At 46.7% G+C, this 25,137-nt stretch overlaps 2 protein-coding genes across 2 annotated transcripts; one reads left to right on the top strand and one right to left on the bottom strand.

Moving 5' to 3' along the window:
* Window positions 1-14,003: 14,003 nt before the first annotated feature.
* Window positions 14,004-19,669, bottom strand: LOC108154615 (glutaredoxin domain-containing cysteine-rich protein CG31559). The gene is made up of 2 exons (XM_017284932.2): window positions 18,427-19,669; window positions 14,004-14,644 (listed from the first exon to the last, which is right to left on the bottom strand). Exons 1-2 carry the CDS (start codon window positions 19,447-19,449, stop codon window positions 14,171-14,173), a joined length of 1,497 nt encoding a protein of 498 aa, XP_017140421.2. The 5' UTR covers window positions 19,450-19,669; the 3' UTR covers window positions 14,004-14,170.
* A 1,538-nt stretch (window positions 19,670-21,207) lies between these two features.
* Window positions 21,208-23,992, top strand: LOC108154367. The gene is made up of 5 exons (XM_017284632.2): window positions 21,208-21,414; window positions 21,472-21,834; window positions 21,900-22,352; window positions 22,412-22,564; window positions 22,622-23,992. Exons 1-5 carry the CDS (start codon window positions 21,228-21,230, stop codon window positions 23,731-23,733), a joined length of 2,268 nt encoding a protein of 755 aa, XP_017140121.1. The 5' UTR covers window positions 21,208-21,227; the 3' UTR covers window positions 23,734-23,992.
* Window positions 23,993-25,137: the final 1,145 nt, after the last annotated feature.

Here is a 25,137-nt window from a genome sequence, read left to right as displayed (position 1 = left end):
GTAGCAGGTCTTGGCCATGGAACGTGATGCTGCTGCTCGGTGTCCGTGTGCCGTGTGCTCTGTGCAGTGTACACCTTGCACTTGGCTGAGCGCCCAAAGTTGTTTGCACATTTCGGAGCAGGACATAAGAGGCATGACAAAACACACGGGACAAACAAAACACTGCGAAAAGCACAAAACTAAAGCTGTAAAAGGTGGACCAGAGCCGGATCAGAACAGAGTTTTACTCCGGGTACGAGGCTCTAGGATGGAGTGAGTGGAAAACACCAAGCAGCAAAAACTTCATAGACGCTGGGAGTCTTGCATTAGCAGCGGGCGCTGACCAAAGTAACTAAAGTTGACTAAAAGCAGTTTATCCTGCCAAACATGGGAGTGGGTATGGGTATAGGGATGGGTAAAGAAGATGGCGTTATGCAGTGGAGCCAAAGCATGCCCACGTACGTGCAGGGTGCACGTGTATTTGGCACTTGGCCATTGTTACTTTTGCTTTGTCTGTGACTTAGGATCTCCATTACCCCCTTGCAGCCGTTCCTTCGATTCGATTGTGGACTTTAAGACTGGCTAAGCAAGCTTTTGCGGTGCGGTTCAGACTTCAATACGAAGACAACCCCAAAGCCGAAGGCAGGCAAAAGTCAAAGCGAAACCAGGTGTCAGGCAGCTCATTTCGCTTCTCATTTCCATTGAATGCAATCCAGAGCCAGTTCAAGAACAAAAGTCGTACCGGCATAATGAGTCTTCGCTGGTGGCGTTTTGGTTGCTCGAGTCGCCATGGCAATATGCATTTCTAACGAGTTGAAATGCTTATGCAAAAGGATCGCTTCTTTGTCCGAATTGTTGTTGCTGCTGCTGCTCTCTTGGATTGCTGCGTAGCCATTAGACAGCTCTTGGCAGCGTTTCCGCTATGCTGCCGCAGGACTAAGACTTTAGACAAGTTTTCACGGCTGGCTGGGGCTCGAGGCGGCTTCTATTGAAGCCGGCCGGACAGGCGGACAGGCGGCCAGACAAATGCCAAACGCCATCCGACTCTTACTTCGAGCAGGGTAATAGAAATGTTCTTTTCGTTGTTTTATGCCTATTTACGCTTCTAACAGGACATCCGGCAAAACAGGGCTACAGCTTAAGCGACTCTTGCCCCGACCACCAGTCCTAGGCCGCCTTTGCCTTTGGTTTGGCATTTGCTTGATATTTCTCACACGTTCCAATTACATACGGGGTCTACGGGGCTATACTATGGCGGTATCCAGCAGAATAATAGCGTGCAAAAGAGCTACTTCATCGTTCAGCGGAAGTGATTGAAGGTGCGCCAGTGTGTGTGTGTGTACTCGTATGTGTGTGTTTGACCCCTGAAGACCTCAACACAACTCAAGACCTACACATGTGCCGAGGTCTAGCTGTATTTTCGTATACAATACAATACTGAGGAGAACTTAGCGAAGGACCCAAGGACTAGCCAGGTTATAGGCGAACTTTGAGTGCAGGTCGCATACATTAGGAGAGCCGAGCTGAAGAGAGAGTGGGTGGAGGGGCGAGCTTTGATTTCTTGGGCAATGGAGGAGCAAAGTGCTAAACTATGTTGCCCGGCTTTTGAGTGCCACGATGGCACCTTTTAACCTTTTTTCCCCTCTTCTACGCACCGCTAGCTAGGGCTCCGTGCGAGTGTAAGTGTGTGTGGGTGCGGTGTGTGCTGGGGCACGACAAACGTTTTCAATTAGCAGCTCATGCATTTTTAAAATTTTAATGAAATATGCAAAGGCATTTTAAATACAGAACTCCTCGCATGTGCCACATTGTATATGTATATGAGCCTGGCCCCGGAGCAGGAGCAGTCCCCGGCTAAGAGCTGAATCCTGCCCTGCCCTGTCATGTCCTCGTTTAGCATCTCCCAAAAGTGAAAGTCAAACGATAGCGCCGTAAACTGTGCAATGGCACATGCTAGAGGGAAAACCGCAGCAAAGGCAGCGACAGCACAGCACAGCACAGGAAGCGCCTTCAATTGGCAACGACTTCCGTTTACACACGTCCTGGTCCTGCCGTGTGTGGGCCACGCCGAAATTGCATCTGACACATAATTAACGCTCGTGCTTTGATTCTGCCCCTCCCCACACTTAAGGTGCAGCACCAGCTCTTGCCTGCCCCATGAAAACAAGCAACGCAACTCCGACTGACAACAATTACAAATGTAATAAATGTAACGGCAAAGTGCAATTGCTGCCGCTGCTGCTGCCGTTTCTCCCCAGCACGTGTCGAAGAACTTCAAAAGTCAACGAACTACAGGGGAAGGCAAACCGCACAGACACACACTCACCTGTGCACCTGAGCAGACGCTTGCGCTGCAAGTCCTGGGCACACATTTGCACCTTGCCGTCTAGTTGCAAGTTGCTCGAGTGTCGACGTTGTTTTTGCCATTGCTGCTGCTGCTTCTGCTTCTGCTTCTGCTGCCATATGCGGGTGTATGTCGATTTGTACAATTTCATTTACATATTTGTGCAAATTTCTTGCCCAGACGACGACGACGACGTCGACAACGAAGTCGACTTTTTCTTTGTGTAACGCTTCTGTTTGGTTTTGGTTGCTGCGGTTTGTTTTGCTAGCCGCTGCCTTTGCCACTGCCACTCGCATTCCCACTCCCACTGCTCCTGTTTCTGTGCTTGTTCCCTTGGCTTTCTCTCTGTTGTGGTTTTCCCCCCACATACTACAGTCACATACACTCATATATGCACACGCCCAACATTCATTTCATTGAAATTTTAATTTTAATTGTCGAAAAAATGCTATGAAACCATTTGAGAAGTTGGCCAAGTTCGTTTGGTCTGCCCGGCATGCTCGCTTCGCTGGCTTTGCAAGCGTCGTCATCGTCATCATCGACAGAAGAAATACGAGCCCAAACACACACGACACACTGCCACTGCATGGCACAGTTTTCTTACGAATTTCAAAAAATTAAACTTCAATTAAGGCCCACCCAAAGGACCGAAACTACATTTGCTTTGCGGCTGCCATCTACCATGGAAACTGATTGGATAGGATAGGATTCTACATACATTCTGCATTCCGTTGTCTCCCAGCAACAAGGGTACACCATTACACCGCTAAAAAATTGCATACTTTAATTAAACCCCAGGCACGTCACGCAAACCGACTCACAGTTTTGCAATATTGAAACTGTACTAAGTTATTCAATTCCCAGCCGTTTTTCCATAATGAAATTTTATTTCTTACATTGAATGGATAATGCAGAACGCGGAATGAGCAATAACACGCTTTGATACCAAAGACTTTGGAACCAAAAAAAAGTATCACTGTTAATGTTGCTGTTCATACTTATAGAATATATGTAATATATAAGGGTCGGAAAATATAGGTTTATGCGCACCCCCCATTGCATCTACTGGTTGCGAAGTGCTCGGGTTTAAGATAGATTTACGCACTAGATTTATAGACACACCCTGAGAGTGGAAATGTTATATACTAATTCTTATTTGTCCATATTACTGACAGTCTCTATATTATAATTATGTCCACATATTATATGTCCTGTATATATCATAATATGCGATACAAGCACTCCAAGTTTTTTTCATTCATATTAATATATTATTATCCCCAAGTGTTTATAGATTTTCGGAATATTTCCCATACATTTGCACATTTGCAGATCTTCATGCTTTGTGTGTAATATTTTTAAGAATCGTTATATATGTATATAAGTATAGCACATTATATCTATAACGGTGACCCGGCAAACGTTGTTTTGCCATGTATATTAGTTTTCAGGTCAATAAAAATAACTATCTACTATAAGTATTCGGGGATATATGTACTTATCAATTTTAAGATTACTTAACAATAAATATTAATCTCTCAGCGCAATAGAGTGTAGGATATTTTGGTTAGTCCTCTTGCGATTGTGATTCACGTAACTGCGCCATGCTCACACGCTCGTGCTCACACGTACTCTAAATCTCGCATGGTTCTAGATTTGATCGTTTGACGACTCAAATTGGCCCCTCTGCGTCTTATTGGAATTGCTCAAATATATTAAATTCTCGGGTTACATTGTTTGTTATTGAACTTACCCGAAATGGCTGGACCGATTTTCTTGAAATTTAATGTGTTTTCGATTATAAGTTTTTTTCAGAATTTTTGCTTCGGCCTAATGTGATTTCACATAAGTATGAAATTTGTATTCAACTTAATATTTGGCGAATTTAATATTTAAGATTGGCGAGATTACCTTGGTATTCGTAGCAACAATTTTCTGCGTTTTAGAGGTGCTACAGCTCCAGATGGCGATGGCCGCTTCCCACGATGCTATGCCTTAAAACTAATCAATCTGAATAAAACTTTGTGAAAACAGATCTTGACCAGATCAGACCACTCCTTCGGCTATCTCCCAAAAAAAAAGTACATAGGTGCTTGGGAGGTACCCAAAGGAGTGGTCTGATAGGGATGAATAATAGATGTTGGCCGATGCGCAGACTTAACCGATAAGCACACAAAATATCCCGAAAATCGGTCGAGCCATTTGGGCAATGTTTTGGCACTAAGAACACTCAAAAGCCCCTTACAATTGATTCTAGGCCTTTTCATTGCATTAAGTTATGCTTTTATCAGCGGTATCAGGTGATTGATGATCCTTCCAATTTACCATGTTACAAATTCCATTGGCATCACATCCATTATTATAGATTTAGATTCAAAATGGACCGTATTAAAAAAGCATATTAATACTGTTTTGTTAGAATCAAAGTAAGTTATATTTAGTTTAAGTATGTTTGAAGTGGAAAACCGAATATGTATTTTATGTATGGGTGTGCTTCTTTTCTCTTTTCCAGTTTTCTCTCAGTGTAGGCATAAATTGTTGTCTTAAATGGAGCTAATTGACAAGTGGAAGTGTCAACTAACCATTTATAATGCTTGGCCCAAGTTTGCTTGTATAATAATTATAGAAATTTTTATTTGGCATACTGGGCCCACTGGGCGTATGCGTAATACAGTCAACTTCACAGCCACTTTAATCATCCTTGAACAGTAGTTAAAACAAAGAACCGGTCTGACTCTGTTCTCCCATTTCTGCTCGTAAGTTTGGCAGCAGCCACAACAAAGTAAAGTAAAAATGTAGCTAACTGACAGTAAAACGGACAGACGGGCCGACAGACAATGTGCAAAAAATAATGAATATTACATTCAAATTTTACGAGTGCCACTTAGGCACGCGCCCCGGTCCCCCTGCCCCTCTCTGGTGTTTGAGCGTTGCAACAGCAAGAACAGAGCAGGGAAGAATAGAGAAGAGGAGTGGAGGGGAAGAGGAGTGCAGTGCATAGTGCTGTGTGGGAGTAGCATCGGCAACAACACATCTTCATATGTTGCAAAAGTCAGGCCACTCGCATAATGCCTCTTCTAGCCATGTTTATGCCACTTTATGCAAAAATAATTGCACAATTAGTTTGAAGCCTGCCGTGGCTGCTGCCAGAGCTGGGCATGACCTCTGCCCCACTCCATTCCACCCTGCCCGTGCCCCTGCCACTGTCGCTGTCCTACAATGTAAAATTGGTTCAAGCATTGCTGGCAACGCGCTGCAGGCCACCTCCGCCACCCAACATCACAAGCCTCTCAACCGACTTTCCTCCCCTCCCTCTCTTTCTTTGTCTCTATTGCATTCTCTCTTCATCCCGCTCCCTTTGCCTGCTCATTAGTAAGAGTTTTGAATGCTATTACAGCGTCATCTCCTCAACTCCTGCACGGCTCCGCCCTGCGCCTCCGCCTCCGCCCACTGCTGCCGACTGTCCTTGTAGCAAGCTTTCGTCCTCCTTTGCCCCTTTTGCCTGTTTGTACACATGTGCATAAGTGCAATGCAAACATACACACACATTCATAACCACACATACTCACAAACACACCTGCATACTCTTGCAAAGACAGGGGCACAGAGACAGAGGTACACGCAGACATTCATCGACACGAAGCCGCTGGCACTTTTTGCTTTTTGCTCACACGTACCGTACATACACCAAGTTTTTTATTCTTACCCCGGACACGCCCAAAAACAGCCACCCGTGACACCACGCCAGGGGCAGCGCAGCAGATGAAGAAAAAGATGCAGCATACCGGTACCACTACCAGTACCAGTACCAGTGCCAGTAAGGGAGCAGCAGCAAGAACACGGACAAAAGGCGTAACTAGCCCGCAGAAGCTGGAAGAAGACAATGCGCTTAAAATTGGTAAGATTAGCCCGGCACAGTTACCTACTCCCCGTTATCCCATGGCTCCTGCACCCGCAACGCCCTTGTTACGTTGCTTTTGCCACGCCCACGCCTATGACTCACCTAATCTCTTTGACATTTGCAGATTTACTTACATTTACCTCTGCACTAGTGCCAGTTGCCAGCTGTAAGCTTCTGCTGCCACTAAAGTTCCGTGTTTCTCCCTGCATTTGTAATACTCGAAGGAGGACAACAAAGTTGGTCCGACGGGGCTTTTAAGTCAGCGCTTTGGGGTTGACATTTAATTAGTTCACATATTATGCGATTAATTCAAATGATCCCCTATCCCCCACATGATGCCATTGTCTGTGACAGATTCCGACACGCCCCGAAAGGGGTAAGATACATTTGAGAAATTATTGCATCAGAAGAGGTTTGAACCTGAAACTATAATATGAAGAGAAATGGATACAAATAGGATGCTGATTTCAGAGGGCCAAAGTACTATTATAACGATTAGGAGAGGCATAGCTTACAAGTTGTTAAGTTGCACTTAGAGGAATTTCATCTCCTTGAAAGTTCAGCAGCTGCAAAACAGCCACAGACACAGACACAGGACCCATGAGCTTAAATCAATTAGTTGAGTTTCAACTAATCAGTTGATTGACATTAATCAGCGCCCACAAACAAATCATTACCAAAGGTTTTCTTGTCGCACCAAATCAATAATAATATTAATTACGAAGCGAAACTGCAGAGCTTTTCAAACAATCTTCGACAACTGCAGCGATGATGGCATCTGATGCATCTGTCAACACACTTGTCAGTCGAGAGCTGCCAGCAGTTGGAGGAGCCTCTAACAAGTTCAACACGTTTGTGGCTTGGGCTCAGAGTGTTTCCATAGCCTTGGAATCGAATTATAATAAATTTTCGTCATATTTTCCAGTGCGTGGAAAGATTTGTGACCATGTTTTCACCTGTATATCGACATCTCTACAAGTAAGAGGACATATGTACATATACTCGCATGCAGATTTGTTTTTGGGTTGGGCTCGAGCTGGAGACCCATGTGCTTGTGGCTGCTTGTAATTACTTGAAATTGATATAAACACTTTTGAAATGAAATCGATCTAAGCTTCATGTTAACAGATTAACATGGCACACCCACACACACAAATTCAAACACAAACACACCCACAGATACAGTCTCTCTGCAGTTTACAATTATTATTTATATCCCCTCACATTGTATCCATGTGAATAAAAATATGTATCTTCGTATCTACGTAGCTTTGCTGCAAGGTACGCATGTGTGTGGGTGTGTGCGTATGCGTGTGTGTCTGTGTCTGTGGTTTGATAAGCTCTCGCTCTATCCAGCCGTGTGCTTGTTCTTGTGCGTGTGCGTATGTTCGTCTGTGGCATACAAGTAATCCTTGAAACATGTTTTTGATTTGCAATTTAATCAAGATAATCAAGTTTTATGTGTTTTCCGAAAATTGAAAGTGTGCTGGCTGCTGTTTGCTGCCTGCTGCCTGGTGCCCAGTGCTTTGTGACTTGCCACATTGTTTGCCATCCCTGCCTAGCAGAGCAGAGCAGAAGAGTCCGTCCCTAGCCAAATTTGTTTAATCTTTAAATCGGGACATTAAAGGTTTTTATTAACTGTAATTTAATAACAAGCCATGAAAGAGATTCCCAAATATTGATGGGCCCATCTAATAAGCCTACACTTTATGGCCTATTTGGGGCAATTAGTGCGGATCAAAAAGTTTTCCAAATATCCCAGGCACAGCATGCAGCTGATAGAAAATATCCCCATATACTCGTATGGGAGCCCCAGTTCTGCCCCTGGCTTTGGCCCATGGCCTATCTAGTAGTGTGTGGTGAGGGAGGGGAGACTGCAATTTACGTCGCTGCCTTTTGCATAGAAATGTAAAACTTTTTCATATTTTTCCACTTGACAAAGTCTTTATGCATCTTGCGTAATAGTTTTATGGCCGTGAGGGAAGCGCAAAAGTTTTATTCCTCCAGTATTCTCGGTCTATCCTGAACCTGCCTCTGCCCCTGGCCTTCCTGCAGAGCACTTCCAATAACCATTCAATTCGCCTCCGACACAGACACCCCCTCTGGGCGCCCATTCCAGCGGTCAGGTCCGGTCCGCTCGACCTTCCCTGCATGTCCATGTCCGTCGACTGCAATTGCAGTTGATGGCTTTGATTTTATTCGTGAATGCACTTTTCTTGTTGGCTGCCCAGATTCTGTCCAGCTTGCGGGGCACTCGCATCCATTGTGCTGTCCTGCGCTGTCCTGCGCTGTCCTGCCCCTGTCCTGTCCCTTTATGCGCACTGCTGTTGTGTACTTTTATTATTAATATTTCTTCTTCCTCCTCGGCCATTTTCCGTTATTATTTATTGCTGCTGAAAAATGTTTATCCTCTCCCCAGCTCGACGGCAAACTTGACTGCAACTTGTAGAGAAGACAAATTTTCTTTTAGCTGCCAACTCTTCTTCTGACTTCTCTCCATTTTCTCGAGCATTGCATTCTTCTATAGGGTTCTGTTCAGTTCAGTTCTGTTCAGTTGTGTTGGTCAGGTCATTATGTGGACTGACGTTGATGGAATTCCAAGTGCGAGTGCTGCACTTAGCGGCCAGGGCAAGGCAAGGAAAAGCTCTTAGCCGGGGATAACGCGGCGTATGCGTAATGCGGATACGTGCTGTCCATGCAAAGTGCGAAGTCGAGCTGCCGCTCGAGGTAAATCGTATGTAAATAGAAAATTTATCAAACAAGATTGAAATCATTGTTGCTGTGCAAATACAAAATACGAATCCTTATCCCCGGCTAAAAAGGTTCAGCCCCAGTCCAGGGCCTGTGTCTATTAAGGGACAAACAAAACGCCTGGCACATATAGTACGCCCCTTCTCCTTGCAACAATCTGCCTTTGCCCATTGGCAGCTAATTTCGTTTAATACGCAACCCACAAAGCTAGAACTGCCCACCGCTGGCCGAGGATGATGGTCACCCATCGTCCGTTGCCATTCCGTTTCTGCGTCTAATTTCGGGCCAAGATTGTTTGCCCAAATCTCCAGGCACACATCATCAAGTGCGTGCGTGTGTGGGCCGAGTCACGCCCTCCGCCTCCGCCTCCGTTCGGGCACACACATTTTGCATAAATCAAACAAGCAAATCGACATGTAAACAACAATTTTTGCAAATTCAATTGAATTTCGAACTGTGGAAATGAAACAGAGACCGTAACCCAAGACCCAATACCCAGGCAGGGCATGGACTTGGGCTTGGGCTTGGGTTGAGTTCCTTGGGGGCCTCGGGGACTGGGCGTGTATCCAATCCGAGCAATTTTCCCAATCGCACGATACACGTGCAAGCAGCACCAACAACTTCGTTCAACAACAACAAAAGCAACAACAAAGGCACGCACACTCAATTATTTGCTAAAAGCTTATGTAAACGCCTTCGTGTCAAGGGATTTTATTAACTGCTTCTTTCTGCCTGGCCTATTGAGCCGGCGGCCAGGCTAAGCCGAAATTTAAAACTAACACATCCACGCACACACTCCTGGGACACATCCACACAAGGACAGATGAAAATTTGCACACAGATCGCTCGACTAGGAGCATAGCGTCCTAGATAAGAATCAAGAGAAAAATCTAGCAGAGAAAATTCCATTTCCAATTGGTCCGAGCGATGATACTCTCCCGCCTGAGAATACACATATGTAGGTCCTTTGTCGAAGTTGAACTTGTTTACCCACGCAGTTAATATGAGATTACATCCTATCATTATCATTAAGTTGAAGTGGATGCAAGCTGAAGTCTTTTCTTTTAGGACACAGCTAATGCATCCGTTGGTTAGGGTATACCTTTATACAAAGAAATTGAAAAATGCTACAGAATGAATCAAAGTGAAAAACGAATATGCGAGACACAGCAGCAGAGCAACAGAGCAACAGACATGAGGGACTCCGCTCGACTCCTCTCTCTCGATGTGTGTGCTGCGTCCGCCTAACGAGCGAATCGTGTTCAATAAATATTTACCAGTCAGTCAGAGCAGCAGTGCACGAAGAGCGGAGAACGACAGGAAAATAGGGGACCAGGCAACGAGGTACTACACTCGCAGAGATAGAAATTTCTTCTGGGAGAGACAGCGCTGAGACGCTTTATGCGGGCAGGTGCCCCAACCCCAACCCAATGCAGAACACAAAAAAGGAAGGGAATAGAGCCAAAGTGACTGTGGCAAATCCGTGCCCCAGGCCCGTGCCGTCCATCAGCTGCTTGCTTAGCTAATACAGCCGAACTTCAGCTGTTTCTGTTCGGGCAGCGCCTTTGCATCCTGCATCTATACGGAATCGCGTCTATGAAATATTCAGTCATTTACAGCTCACTCTGGAGAATTCGTTCATGATGTTCTGTTCCTGCTGCTGTTTCTCCTGCCAGTTGTGCCCTGCCCTGCCTTGATCCGCTTGCTGGTTTTGGTTCTGGGTCTGTGTCTGTTTCCTCCATCTCCATCTCCACCTACCAAACCGTGCCTCAATTTATGAGCGCCCAGTGTGTGCTTTAATAGTTCGCAGCTGAATTAATTGGCTGCTGCACAAGTAGAACAAGATGAGACAGCGATAGATCCAGCTTCAGCGCATATATTTACCATATATCTCGCACTTGCCATTAAAATAATTTAATCAAAATGTTGTTCAACCCGCCCCCGCTCATCGCACATCGGCCCATCGTCCCACAAGGAGGAGGCAAAAGGCGAACTTTCGATAAAAGCGGATGGCTGCCAGGGTGTGATATATCTTTATAGTACATATCGTGTGTGTGTGGTGCATGTATGTGTGAGGGCGGGGTGGGAGCATACCCGTAAATTTTAATCAATTCTTTGCTTACTTTTGCTATCTCTTGGCCGCACTTTGCCTTTTTATTTTATTTACTGCTCAAGGCGCATTACTCTCGAATTGTTATGCACTTTGTTCGCTTTTTTTTTGGTGGTAATATAACGATACGACATGAGCATTGACTGATGGCATATTTACTGAATGCTTACTCAAAGGTTGCAGCTATAAGTTTAAATTGCAGGCATTGTCCTCTCAGGGAAAGGGTATTTCTTCTTCCGTATAGTAATGCACTATTCTATAGCCTGCCACATACTTTTTTTAGAGCAAACAACTGCAGAATCGCACGAAAGGATCCGGCTGATTGTAACGAAGCCAGATTAAAACTTATGCACACACTCAGAGTAGACCGTTGAGCAGAGAAAAGACGGCTTTGGCCAGCTCCCTGTACGATGGGGCTCCGCTTAGACTGGTGCCCCAACTGTGTTCCATAATGTGAGCTATGTTAGTTTTATGGCAGACAACTGGCAAATGGGTTAGGTTTGGGCTACGCCCAGCCAAATGACAATAAAAAATGTAACTAACCGCTGCGGCGGCCCCGACAGCAGCATTGTAAATGCTTTATGAGCCTTTGGAGTGCCATAATTTTCACTTAATAATCCGTTGAGTAGCTGCCCGTGATTTGTAGCCCAGCCAGCCCTACCCGATTCGTCGAGAGAACAACAAAGAGTGTAATGAGCTGACTGTGGGATGCGGTACGGTGCCTCCGTGGCCGGAGGCAGGCCAAAACAATTTGAAAGTTTTTGCCAAAAACATAATGTGTGGCTAATTTTATTTGTCGCCAATTGGGAGCGATGCGATGCTGCCGTCCGCTTGACACACTAATTTATAGTGAGCCAGAGCTCCCGAAAACACCTGTGCCCGAGAGTATGCAGCGCTTTCGTTTTCAGATGCTCTCGTACAATATTTCCGGACCATGCCACAGACTCCATTCTGAAAATGCCAAATAATACTGCACACACCCACAGAGAGAGAGACAGAGAGAGAGAGAGGGAGGGCACAAAAAATGTTTAATGACCAAATTGCACATGAAATTGCGCGCATAAACTAATTACCGCGGATAAAGTTAACAATGCCAGCGATTCATGGCAATGCCTGGAACGGGGACTCTGCTCTACACTGCTCTGTCCTGGTATTGGCTTAACTGCCAGGCGACAGCGACCAGCTGCCATTATGTGGCACAACGGAACTCGACTCAAATACAGAGCGACAGGACAGGGCCCCGGGGTCTCCCATCGCATACCGTGCTGTGTGCTGCACGGTGCTGTGGTTCCATCCAGCTGTGTGGCCACCAGACGACACTCACATGACGCCACCGTTTGCCAGCATTACCGGTATTTACAATATATATATTTTAATATTTTTCGGTGGCTCCTCGCACTCTCAGTTCTCGGCTCCAAGGACCCCGATCACGGACCACGACGACGACCCCAAACCCAAAACCAGGCAGAACTCAAATCCGAGCACCACAACCCCTTGGAATATTGTGTGTTATTGTGCCAAATTGTTTATGAAAAATTGCGTATGACGACGCCGCTGTTGGCACATAAATCAAGCCGCCTTGGCTGAGGATTTGGGCCAACAGCTCGACGGGTCGCTCGGTGGGTCGTTCGGTGGCTCGCTCGACGGCTCCGTGGGTCCGTTTGGTAATTACAATGTAGCCGCCTGTGAATTTAACGATCTGGGGGGCCAGTCAGGCAGCGGAAGCATAACAATTTCAGCCATGCCATGCCTCGTCGCTGCTGCTTCTGATTCTGATGCTGAGGCTGGGGCTGAAGAGCCCACGAAAGGGTTTGGCTGGTTGTTTTTCCTTCGCTGGATGCCGGTCAGTTCGGTTGGTCAGTTGGTTGCTGGCTGGCTTCTGGCTTCTGGCTGCTTGGTAGGTGGCTCAGTGCGTGAGGGTGGCATGTTAACAAAAGTTTGAGCCAAGTGGAAAATAACATTAAAAGGGGCTATAACAATAACTAACAAAGACACCAAAAGCAAATAGCAACGGCAAATGGTTGGGGCCAGGCTGACTGGCTAACTGGCAGAAAGGCAAACGTAGACGTCCCTTCCGACTCGAGCAGGGGCAGGCCGACAAAAATTAAATGGCGCGAGAAAATTGCATGGTCGGTGTGGTTCAGAGAGAGAAAGCGAGAGAGGGAAGGAGAGAAGCTGGTTTACATAATTGCCAAGAGCCAGGGCGCATGGAATAGATGCAGGAGGGCCGAGTGGAAAGCAATCATGGCGGAGTTGAAGCTTACTTACCCGTACCCACACACACACACACACACACACACACACACAAAAATACCCCGATACACTTGTACATGGCTACATGTCCTTGCCCCTCCATAATATTAAACTATTTCCTGAAATGTATACTCTGCCTCTGTCTCTGTTTGGCCCGCATTGTGGGGGCATAGTTTTGGTTGCTACTGCACTTAAGTTAGTCCATAATTCACTTTCACGGACGCCAACGAATATTGCCTGGGGTGCTGTTGGAATCAAAGGTCAGTTTTGCCCTTTTTGCTGTTTCCAGAATTAAATTTCTACCCAAAATAACATCCTATACTATTCAAAACGCATCAAGCCAAAAAGTATGCAATTCAATCAGCAAATGAACAAAATTAATTTAGAGTCAATTAGGTGGCATGCCATGCAGAGTTTAATGGAAATCCAAATCAGAATGCAGTTTTTCATACTTTGTGGTTCAATGGAAAATGAATAAAAATTGTAGCTTCAATCAGCTTAACAGCATTTAAAATATTTGCGAAACATTCGGGGAAAACTAATTATATGTCCGCTTTGCTGTGCAATCAGGATCCACCTATCTTAGCTCCATCTCCCTCTGAAGTAGGAAAATAAGCACACAAGAAGGACATATTCTTTTTAAACTATTTACTACTTAGAACTAGAATATGCTGCTTGTTGTTAATTGCTGACTAAGCTTAACAGGGCTTACGATTAGCTTGATTTACACACAAATAATAAAGGCTGAGCGGATATAAAATGCAGAAACACTTATGAGCTATACAGACAGTCCGCACTCCAGCTCCGGATCCAGTCCAGTCCCGGGCTCTCCTCAGCAGTTGTGGCACTTGACCAGTCCTACCTCGTCGCAGTTCATGCATTTGAGGGCCACGAACTCGGCCGTAAAGTGGTTCCGGTGAACGGACTTCTTGGACCCGTTGCAGGAGGGACAGGGCAGCAGGCGGTAGCCGCCGCAGGTCTGGCAGGTGTAGGTGCTGGAAATGGACTTGTACAGCTTGAGTAGCTGGCGAAGCTCCCCGGACTCGTTCAACCGCTCCACTGTGTCCGCGTCGCCGATGTGCTGGCCCTCGACATACAGCTGGGGCACTCGGACATGGGAGGTCTGCATGCGCTGGCGCATCTCTGCCTGGTACTCGACGCTCATGAAGACGTCCCGCTCCTCGAACTTGATCAGCAGAGTGCGCAGAATCTGCTTGACATTGGCACATTTCGTGTAGGTGTCCCGTATAATGCCCATACTGGTGGTGTACAGCACCACTTTGCCCAGGTCTTTCTCTTTGTAGCACTGTGGGTGGATAGGAGAAGAGGTGGAAAAAGAGCAACAGATTAGTTCGAGTTCGAGTTCTGGTTATTGCCGGAGTCGAGTCGAGTTGACGTTGACTGGGTCGGTGGCTGAAAGCAGGCCACCAAAAACTGGAAATTGGCGCAACATTCGCCACAGAGCGCGGATTTCAGTTGTTGTCATGGTCATGCAAGAACGGCATGTCCAAATTGGGTCTCTGGTTTGTGAGGATGAAAGCCAGGCCAGTCTGAAAAAAGAGACAAAAGCAACGCGGAAGAATCGCCGACTTTAAGCTGCGATAGATTATTACAGACAATCGATTTCAATCTAAAGGCAATGACAATGCCAATGGCAACGGGAAAACCAAGAGGACTACCGCCTAATGATGCAAAACTCATATTTGATTGCAGGGGCTGCTGCAAGAATTAAGTAGAAATCAGGTCTTGCTAGCAAACAGTAATGCAATTCGGGAGAACTGGTTGGGCCTCATGCATGGAAAACTTCAATCTTAGGCACAGCGCACTCTCCAAGCCGTTGGGTTCATTAGCTTGCAGTCACGTAACTACCAGCCAGCAGCCAGCAGCCAACTCTGCATGTCACTCAAAATCCTATTAATCAATACAATTAAGCAATAATAGGAAAACTGCTAGGCAATCGACAGGCAGCAGCAGCAACAGGCAATCGTACTCGTACAATGGAAATCTGGAATGTTTTCCCGACAATTTATGATGTCTTATTTTGTAAGCCTCAACCGGTTCGGCTCAGGGGGGTTCGTTCATTTCATTTGACAATTAACATTTCCGTTAGTTGGCCAACTTTGGTGGCGTCTGCTTTGGCTAATGAACCGAGCCGAGCCGAACCGCACCAAACCGAACCGGGCGGACAGAGCTCTGGTATCAATGAACTACGCAGCGTGGAGTGGGCAGAGGCAGTGTGGGGTTCGGAGTGGTTTGCGGGGACAGCAGCATCCCCAAACTGGTGTGACGAGAATTTGCATTGCAATAGAAAGAAAGAAAATTAATAAGCAGGCGAATGAAACGAAATGAAGAGAGAAAGACAAACACGGCGACAGAGCCTGCGCCGTAGAGATGCAGATAGAGAGACAGCGACAAAGTGCAGCTGCATGTGCCGTTGTCAGCGACAAACGCGAGAAAAATATTTCATGACAAAATCAAAATCAAGAAAAAAAAGTTCAAAGCCACGCAGCACGAACCAAATCAACAATAAACAACCAAACATCCAGCAAGCAACAAACAACAAACGAGCTGCGGTCAAATGGAAAGTCAACTCCAGGCCGTAGCGAAGTGAACGTCGCCGCTAAGCTGTTTTTCCAATTCAATTTCAGCAATTGTCTGCCCCGTATGTCCCTGGCACTGCCACTGCTGCACTGATGCACTGCTGCACTGATGCATTGGTGCAGTGTCTGCTGGAGAAAACTAAACTCCCATTTCTATACGCGGGTCCCAGCCAATACTGTCTGTTGGGACAGTGGCTCAATGTCAACTCTTGGCTATAATTTGCATTGCCAAAAACATAAACACACCGGCAAATAACAATTACCACACGTGATTTGCACGGCTAACCTCTGCGCGACTTTTGTCGAGCTGCAGTCGTCGTCGCCGCAGTCGCCTCAGAAGCAGCATCAGCCACAGCAGCCACAGTCGCAGCAACAACGCAGCGCGCTGCTCTGCTACATATTAATGGACAAAAGAGAAAGCAGGTCACTTGTATGGCCAATAGCCAGCAGCGAGCAGTCGGAGCAGAGTGATTGCCAATCGAAGAGTTGAGCAACACACATCGAGATACGAGGCTAATGCCAGTGATGCCTCAACCAATGAGGTTGTTGTTGCGACTACGACTGCTGATGCTTCTCGAAGGTGACAAAGTGAGTTGTGATTTTTGTGTGCAAGCACCTTCAATTTGTAGCCATCAAAAATCCGTCGATTGCTCTAATTAGGGCTTCAAGCGCCGAAGGGCTAAACAATCGGCCACGATACGAAACAATGCCAGATGCCAGTCAGATTTTCACTTTCGATTTTTACTGCTCTGCATACGAGAGTGGAATGGAATGGCCTGGAATGCCAGGCCTGCATTATAATTAACATCATCTCACTTTTCCTATTGTTGGTCTCTGAATGCTTCCTACCATCCATCCGAGTGTCTGACTAGCAGGCTGGCTGGCTAATTTGCATGTGAGCCGCTATAAGGCCATAAAACATATCCATTCATTTAGCATCTACTTAATTTATGCCGATCCGTTGTGCTGTTTCTCGACTGTCGGTCGAAGGCGGGCCAACGCCAACCGTCACTCCGTCAATTCATCAGGTCTTGCTCCATGGCTCAGAAAGTGAAAAGCAAGAAAGCCACAAGCAAAACAATTAAAATGATCTAAAATCTGTTCATTTAATTAGATAAAGGGAAATTTCTAAGTCGCTTTGTGCAGAGGAAATCAAATGAGAGCAGCAGCCAGACTAATAAAAATTAAAAAGCATAAAAATAGAAATAAGAAAACAATTCCAAGCCGAAAATGTATTTATGGACAATTGCCGGAGCAGAAAAGATTTCTGCTCGAGTCATGGTTGATATTAGGAAATGGGGGAAAAGCGCGTAAGCCGGCGGAAAAATGGTCGAGTGATAGTCCATCAAATGGGAACAAGTTCCAGCTTCAGTGTTGAAAGATCTTTGGCACCCAAAATGGGGAGTCCCAAATGATGCCATTTTAATTCGAAACCTTGGCAGATAATATATCAAATTTTGGCTTAATCTTGGCATTCAGATAGAAAGCTCTTCAGGTGAATAAACATAAATCTACGATATCTGTGATTTATCAAGCGATTTCTTCATTTCTTTAACAATTAATGATCGTTTTATGCAAAACTAGTTCCCAGAACACGCCTCGGAAAAAAAGAAACTAATACAATTTCCACTTTTACGATGACAATTCCATTCAGCACCGTTGGCTAGCTGTTGTTTCAGCGCCCCAACCCAAGCTGCCCAACATGGCCAACATTAACTGCGATTAGTCGTGAATCCAAGCCGAAAACCACGCACCCAAACTACAGAGCAATCTCTGGGAAAGAGCATGGAAAGATACATGGAAACGTAAATGTTGCTAACGTCGCTGAGTCGGTCCGATGCCGATATCTGGAATAAGCCAAGCCAAGCGCTATCTGAGCAAGTAGTAAACGCGCGCTAAGCGCATACAAAACGACAAAGACATAGCACAGCACAGCACAAAATAAGCCACTTAACGGTTTTCATTATAATTGAAGAAGAAACTGAACGAAGAGACGTTGAAAGCACAGCTCGTGTGTGGAGCCACCAGGCGGACAAGCAGGCTGGGGGCAGGCTGGGAGGGGAGACAGCAGTTGCTCATTAGATTACGGGTAAAATGAGCGGGCTGTGAGCCGTCAATTCGAAATGTGAAAGATATTGAAAAGCTGCTCTGACTCTGAGTCCACACATCGGCATCGGCATCTTCAATTGTTGGGTAGCACTTTCTCTGAACGAGACGTGTGCACAGTGGGATGGCAGACAATCGGCGGAGAGATGCTCACATCGCACCGAGGGATTGCATAATTTGGCCGGTCCCGGGCAGATGACTCAATGGTGGTGGGCAATCATGCAGACGAGACGTTGTTGACGCCGACACCGTGGGAACTGAATAACTCTGAATAACTGAATACCTGAATGCCTAAATGTCTCAATTCCCTGCATATTCATATCCATATTCACATATCCATCACATATGTGTGTGTGCTCATGTTCATTCGACCTCGACTCACCTTGGCATTGGGCTGCTGCTGGAGCTGCAAGAACGTGGCTATTCCATTGCGCACACGATTCTTGACGCCTCGCACCGTTCCCTTGGCCGAGCGAATGGTAGACTGGGTGGAGCTGCTGCCACACCGCACATCCCGGTAGCCGGCGAAGAGATCTTGCTGTTCCGTTAGGCTCGCGGCCATCTCCGACTCGTCGCCGTCGACGTGACGCGCGAAGCTGCTAAAGTTCTCGTGCTCGTTAATGTGAAAGCTGTAGTATTGATCGTCTGCATATTTGTAGTTGATGTTGCTGCTGCCACTGCCACTGCCACTGCCACTGCCCCTGCCATTGGTGTGGCTGTGGCCGTGGATGTTGCTGGTAACTGGCAGAGATTGCGAGGCGGCCTCAATGCTGTCCAACGACTCCTCACCGGTTTGCACAAAGTTGGCTCTCTCCACGGCTGCACGCAGCTCCTCGATTTTCTCCTCGCTAAGCGACTCGCGGGACAGGCGCAACGACATCTTGCCCGCTGGCATTGGCTTGTCCTTGACCTCGGCATCGGCATCGGCATCGGCATCGGTATCGACATCGGCCTGGGTAGTGACGGTCCCCGTGTACTGCACCACGTACTCCTCCGCACTGCGCCGATCCCTTATGTCCCGCAGCAGGGAGTCCGGCAGCAGGGAGCCCAGGGATCCCAGCATGCGTATCGACTTTTGCCGCTGCCGCTGCAGCTGCAGCTGGCCGCTGGGCTGGGAGGCCGCCTGACGCACGTACTCCGTGCTGCTGCAGTTGAGGGAGTCACTGCCCAGGGAGGAGGGACCACTCTCCTCGCTGTCGTCGGTCAGCAGCGATGCGGGCTTGGCCGGAACGCCGTTGCTCTCCAGATCGCTTCCGTTCCCGCTGTCCGCCCGCTCGCAGTGCGTGGCGTACTTCTGGTACTGATCCATGTAGCAATTACCCGGATTGCTGCCACTGCTGCTGCTGCTATTGCTACTACTGCCTCCTACTCCCGTTGCTGTGGTTGGGGGCGTGGCGACCACCATGATTACGTATACTTATGTTGCACGCGGCGGACGGAAGACACTGTGTATAAGGGGGCACTGTGCAACACGCGGCTGCCTTTTCAGTCTGGAGTCTTCTGGTCTAAGCTTGAGGCTTTGATTATTTGTTTGGCTGCCAAATGCAAGCGTTCAATGACTCTGACTCTGGCTCTGACTCTAACGGACGTTGCACCCGACGTCGCATGTCTTTATGCTTCAGCTCTTGTCGTTAGACTGGCTGGCCGGCCTGACTTTTTCTTGCAGCTCCAACGGAGCTGCCGCTCAGATCGTGGCTCTCACAGCACCTGCCAAGACAGAGCGACTCTCATGCATCGTTTCTCTCTCTCTCTGTTTAGGCCATTTCTCCAGCCGGAATTCAGCGCTGGCTCTCTCCAGTCATTCAGCAACTGCCGAGCTGGCTTGCTTTCTTTCTTTCACCCGATTGCATTAGCCGCGCGTTATTAGATTTTGTAATTTTAGCGCCCGTTTCTGTTTCTATATCTTTGTATTTCTATTTCTAAATTGTTTGTCATTAGTGGCGAAGAAGTTTCTGCCCGCTTCGCAAAATTACCAATTGGCCTACAAAGGCAGACGGGGACGGTTACGGGGAGCAGCATGACGCCTGCACGTGACTGTGACGCTATTCCGATTGGCAGCCTGGGGAAGAGTCAACTGATCATGTGGCCAGATTATCCGTGGGGTATGGAATAGTTGGTTGCGCCAGAGAACCGTACGAACACAAATTAGCAGAGATTCTAGCAGTGTTCTATGTTAACCAACACCAATTAAATAATTATTTCATCTCTTTGATAGAACTTGACCTACATAAATGAAGATTTGATTGATTGATCAAGGTGAAAAATTGAATTGATTTTTCGCACTTAAACTCTTATTTCTTTGTTATCGAATCCGTAAATTTATTATCTTTATTTTTTATATCACAGTATATATAATCAGAATACATTTAATCTGAATCCAAAGATTATTGTCGCGAGTTTGGTATTTTTTACCTTTTTGTCGGAATAAGCGGCAGACACTGGCACGAATATTAGAGAATTTTCTTACTGATAGAAAAAATTGATTCATTTCATTCAAAACAACGAATTAACAAAAGCCACAAAACAAAACTGTGGCTAAGAAAAAACTTATTGTGTATGCAAATAATAAAAGATGCCAAATAACTACTGGAGCTGCGGTGCGGGGTCGGTAGCAGGCGTTGGGGCGCATTATCAGCTTAGGGAAGTGCGGAAAAGATACTAACTATAAAGTTTTTGGCAGAGCTGTACAGCAGCATCATCAGCAACCGCACAATCAATGCAAATGCCAAGTTTGGCTGACTGGGGGTTATCTGGTGGCTTTTCCGAAATCAACCAAATATCACGTATCACCACACAGCACCCGGAGTGGTGCGGAGCGGAGCGGTAGTCACAGCGTTGCAATCGAAGCCACAATAAAGAGTTGCATCTAATTGACAAAACGGGGGGCCGGGTCGTTATCAATAGAGAGAGAACAATCGAAGAATCTATCGGGCAACTGACAAATTTCACAGAATTCCGATGCCATGAGCTCGGCATGGTCTGGTCTGCCGAGCGTGTTTATCGCGAAATTTGATGTCTGCAGAATTTGGCGACCGATAATATCATCTGGTCTGGCACCATGCTCCATGCCCCGATGAGTGTGGATTGTGGCAGATTGCAGCGCGTGACATCGGTGACATATATAAGGCCGAGATGCATTGAGTCGGATTGTATTGAGTCTTGACGTTTCAGAACTAGAGGAACATGGCTGGGAGACAAGTGCTGTTCTGCTTGGGATTATATGTTTTGGTGGCTTCCGCTCGTGGATCATGCTTCGACGATGATGTTCCCGTGTGCGCACGGAGTCGCGACAGCGGCATGTACTTCCTTTTCAATAACGAGTGCGATCTGCGCAAGGCCCAGCGAGGCAACCTAATTGGTGCACCCTTATGTGAGTAAACTACAGCTAGCTCTAGCACTGCCTCTATTTTTTGTCTATTTTCTCCAGATGATGTGACTCTGCGGCACTGCTTCCCCAATTGTGACTTCCAGTGCGGCAAAGGATATCAGCCTTTCTGCGGCGTCAGTGCGAGCACTGGGGAGCGCAGGACTTTCAGGAACCGATGTGAAATGGCACGCAGCTCGTGCTTGTTACAGTCCGACTGGGCGGTGTACAGGTGGGGCGTGTGTCCCAAGGCCAACAGCGAGGCTCTGGCACAGCATTCATCACCATACGTGGGGAAATACCAGCGTCCACAGCCAGTGCCTTGCACCAGGATCTATCGTCCAGTGTGCGCAGTATATGCGGGTGTAAAGTCTACATTTTCGAATGAGTGCTTGGTAAACGCCGAGAACATTAAGACACAGAGAAGTAGGTGGCCCGGTGTGTGTGTGCCAGTTGCCGGTTTGAGTCACTTATGCCCTTATGTCCCACAGATTGGCGCATAGTCTCCGAGGGACTTTGTGGCGAGGACAGCACCAAAATGAAGCACAGTCGCAAATATAAGCCAAGGGCCAAGCCAAAACTGGAAGCGGATCGGACCAAGCGCAGTCACAGTCACGGCAAGAGCTCCAATCAGGTGGAAGACTTCCAGATACCCGAGGACGCAGTGCAAATCTATGCCCCCTCCACATTCCACACCCAGTTCATCAGCAACACAGGCACCATGGAGAAGAGCTACTCCCTCCCAGCTCGCAAGCCCTATGTGGTGTCCGCGCCAAAGGTCCGGCGAGTCTATGGAAGTGCCACCACCGAAGGTAATGCTCCCAAAAGCTCCATAAGGCCGTGCGTGTTTAGCAACGAGCCTGTGTGTGGCAGCTTCAACGGCGAGAGACGCACATTTTCGAATGTGTGTGCTCTCATAGACTACAGCCAGAGCGTCGGTGACGGTAAGGCATTTGCATGAGGATTTTTGGCAGGACTTTAATGATTTCACGATCCTCCGCAGCATGGTCCATTTTACACGACGGCTCCTGCCGACGCTGTAACAAGCCCTGCCCCTCGGTCTATCAGCCTGTGTGTGCCAGTCGGAACGGCGTAGACCACACAGTAATCAATGAGTGCTTTCTGGAGAGAGTGCGTTGCAAGGATCCCAGAATTGGTAGGTACCCTCTATCGGAGCAGCCTTGGACCGAGAATAAGCATACTTTTCTTGTAGTTTGGAAGATCATCCACAAAGGAGAGTGCGTAAAGTCCAGGGGAACGATCAAGCCCAAGGCAGCTACCACGGAACGCGGTCACAAATCTTCTCTGATTCCCCGTATGCTGTATGCCACCAACAGGCGAAATGCCTCCCGCCCCTCTACTACCACCACCACCACCACCGGGAAGCCTCTGGTCAGCCTCCCAATAACAAAGGCACCAATAAACCCATACAAGCCGCGCCAGCAGTTCAGGAAATCATTTAAACCAACGCCAGCATCAGAGGAATACAACAATCGCAAGATTCGCAAAATAGAGTCGGCCAGTGCCGGCTTTGACCCCGTCCCTCGTTCCAGTTATGCGCAGCCAAGCGAAGAAGAGTCCGCTTCCAGTCTTTGGTCTTCAAATGACAATTGGCTGGTTCGAAAGACCCTCGACAACGTCAAGGGTTACTTCAGCAAAAAACCATCGACCTTCAAAAAGGCGCACAGCGAAAAGTATCCGCAATATTCCTGGATTAGGCCGGGGGAATCCTCGCCCCTACCAGAGCCACTTGAGGCGACGACCACCAGCAGAAGCACAGCATCGCCGATGCCGCCTACTCTGAGCATTGCCTCGGCGGAACTATTGAATTTGGATATTGGGAACGCTGCAAACCTCTACGAAGATGTAGATCCACAAATACTACTTATGCTGACCACCGCTGCCGCCACAAGCACAACCACAGCGACACCAGAACCCATCGAGACCACGACTGCACCGACTACCACCTCTGACGCCACGAATCCTCCTGCCACAACAGAAGTGTCTACAACAGAGTTCACATCTCCAGAGGCAGGGGAAGAAACGACAAGCGAAGAGACTACCGCAGGCATAGAAGAGACTTCTGCCACTACTGCTGCCACATCATCAGCCACAATAGCTGAAGATCTCTCCAGCACAGAATCTGGAAGTGAGTCGAACGACGAGGCATCAACGGAAGCCTCAACGACAACCCAGAGCAGTGATTACACGGTGGAGGAGCCGCTATCCGAATCAAGTGGACAAACCTCCATCTACGGTCTTGATAAGAACTCGTTGATCATGCGTTTGTTACGCGCTAGAACAAATCAAAATGTGTTAATTTAAGACTTCCATTCAGTGTTAAAATTTTCGCGCTAAGTTAAATTGTTGTTTAAGTCTGTTAAATAATATCTTTAAATACCAATTAATAATATTCGGTTGATATGTTGTCCTCCGTTCATGGAAAAATTTTCGTCACGATTTGAAGCCATTAAACAGTTGCCAGAATTATTACACATTATATTTGTAGTTAAATTATCTCAATCGATAAGGGGATTGTTTCGATCAGAAAAAGAATACACAGTACGCGGTAAAATTTGACCAATAAAGCTACGGTATATTTTCAGCCAAATAACATAAGTATATAAGTACATAAGACACCTGTAAAACGACTGGTTCACCGCCATCGGCAGACTGATGACCACGGGACTATGACTAACCGCACGGCTGCAAGGACCTTCAGCATTGAATATCGGAGCAGTGATGCCAGTTTAACAATTTAGTTGCTAGATCTGGCAAGATCTGGATTACAAATAGGCGCAAAGCTTTTTGACATCCGCCACCACGGTGGCTCAAAAAAACATGTGGCTGTGATGGGCATGTACCCAAAAAAAAAAAGTTGCCTTTCGTTCGAAAGTCGACCAAAACGGAGGAACAGGAAGCAGCACTATGCCTACACATTGCCAAACACACGGCGATTGCGACAAGTGATCATATGTCAAAGTTGTGTGCGAGCAGTTTTCAGCTTGCAAAGCTGCTGAAAGTATTAAATTAGGCAGAACGAAGTGCACCTACATTATTAAAAATGTACGTGCAATGCATTTCATGGATGACTTTCGAACCGACATCGAAAACTCAGCTTTTAGTCTTTTGTTGGGCGAGTCTACTGACATTAGCGTGGGATTATAATATGTATATTTGTTGAAAATTAAAATTTTAATGGCTTAGCAATCTTTTTGGCAATTTTCACAAAATTTGTAGCAATTTTTCTTCGCAAATCGAACAATTTTTGATTCAGAGATTCTGGTAGCACTGTATCGGAGTCTAAAAAATATATATTGACTGATCTGAGACGTAAGACTAGTGGTCAGACCATAGAATACGAGACGAGAACCAGATCCTATCTAAAACGTGAACCATAAGAAAATGGAAACTCAGTGGTGGGAAACCGGAAGTAGCATAGCAGCTAAAATAAAAGACACAAATTCAAGACAATATGTACCTCGTTGCCTGAAGACTGTCAGCTAATAGTGATGACTCATCTCTCCAGTCAAATAAGATATAAGTTGATAAGTATCCACCATTCGTGGTCGTTTCATGTCAAACAGTTTTTATATTTCCTATAAGACATAGACGGCGACAAAAACTCTCGCTATTGCTACCTATTGGTGAAGACTTTTTGTTTTAGCGTATCAAAGGATTGTTAGGTGGCGCCCTAGTATGATGTAGTAAGTATGTATGTAGATGTAG

Source organism: Drosophila miranda, chromosome 2, assembly GCF_003369915.1.
Source record: "Drosophila miranda strain MSH22 chromosome 2, D.miranda_PacBio2.1, whole genome shotgun sequence".
In the NCBI taxonomy this organism is placed as follows: domain Eukaryota; kingdom Metazoa; phylum Arthropoda; class Insecta; order Diptera; family Drosophilidae; genus Drosophila; species Drosophila miranda.
Note: the sequence above shows the minus strand (reverse complement) of the source record. Positions and strands in the feature narration are given on the sequence as shown.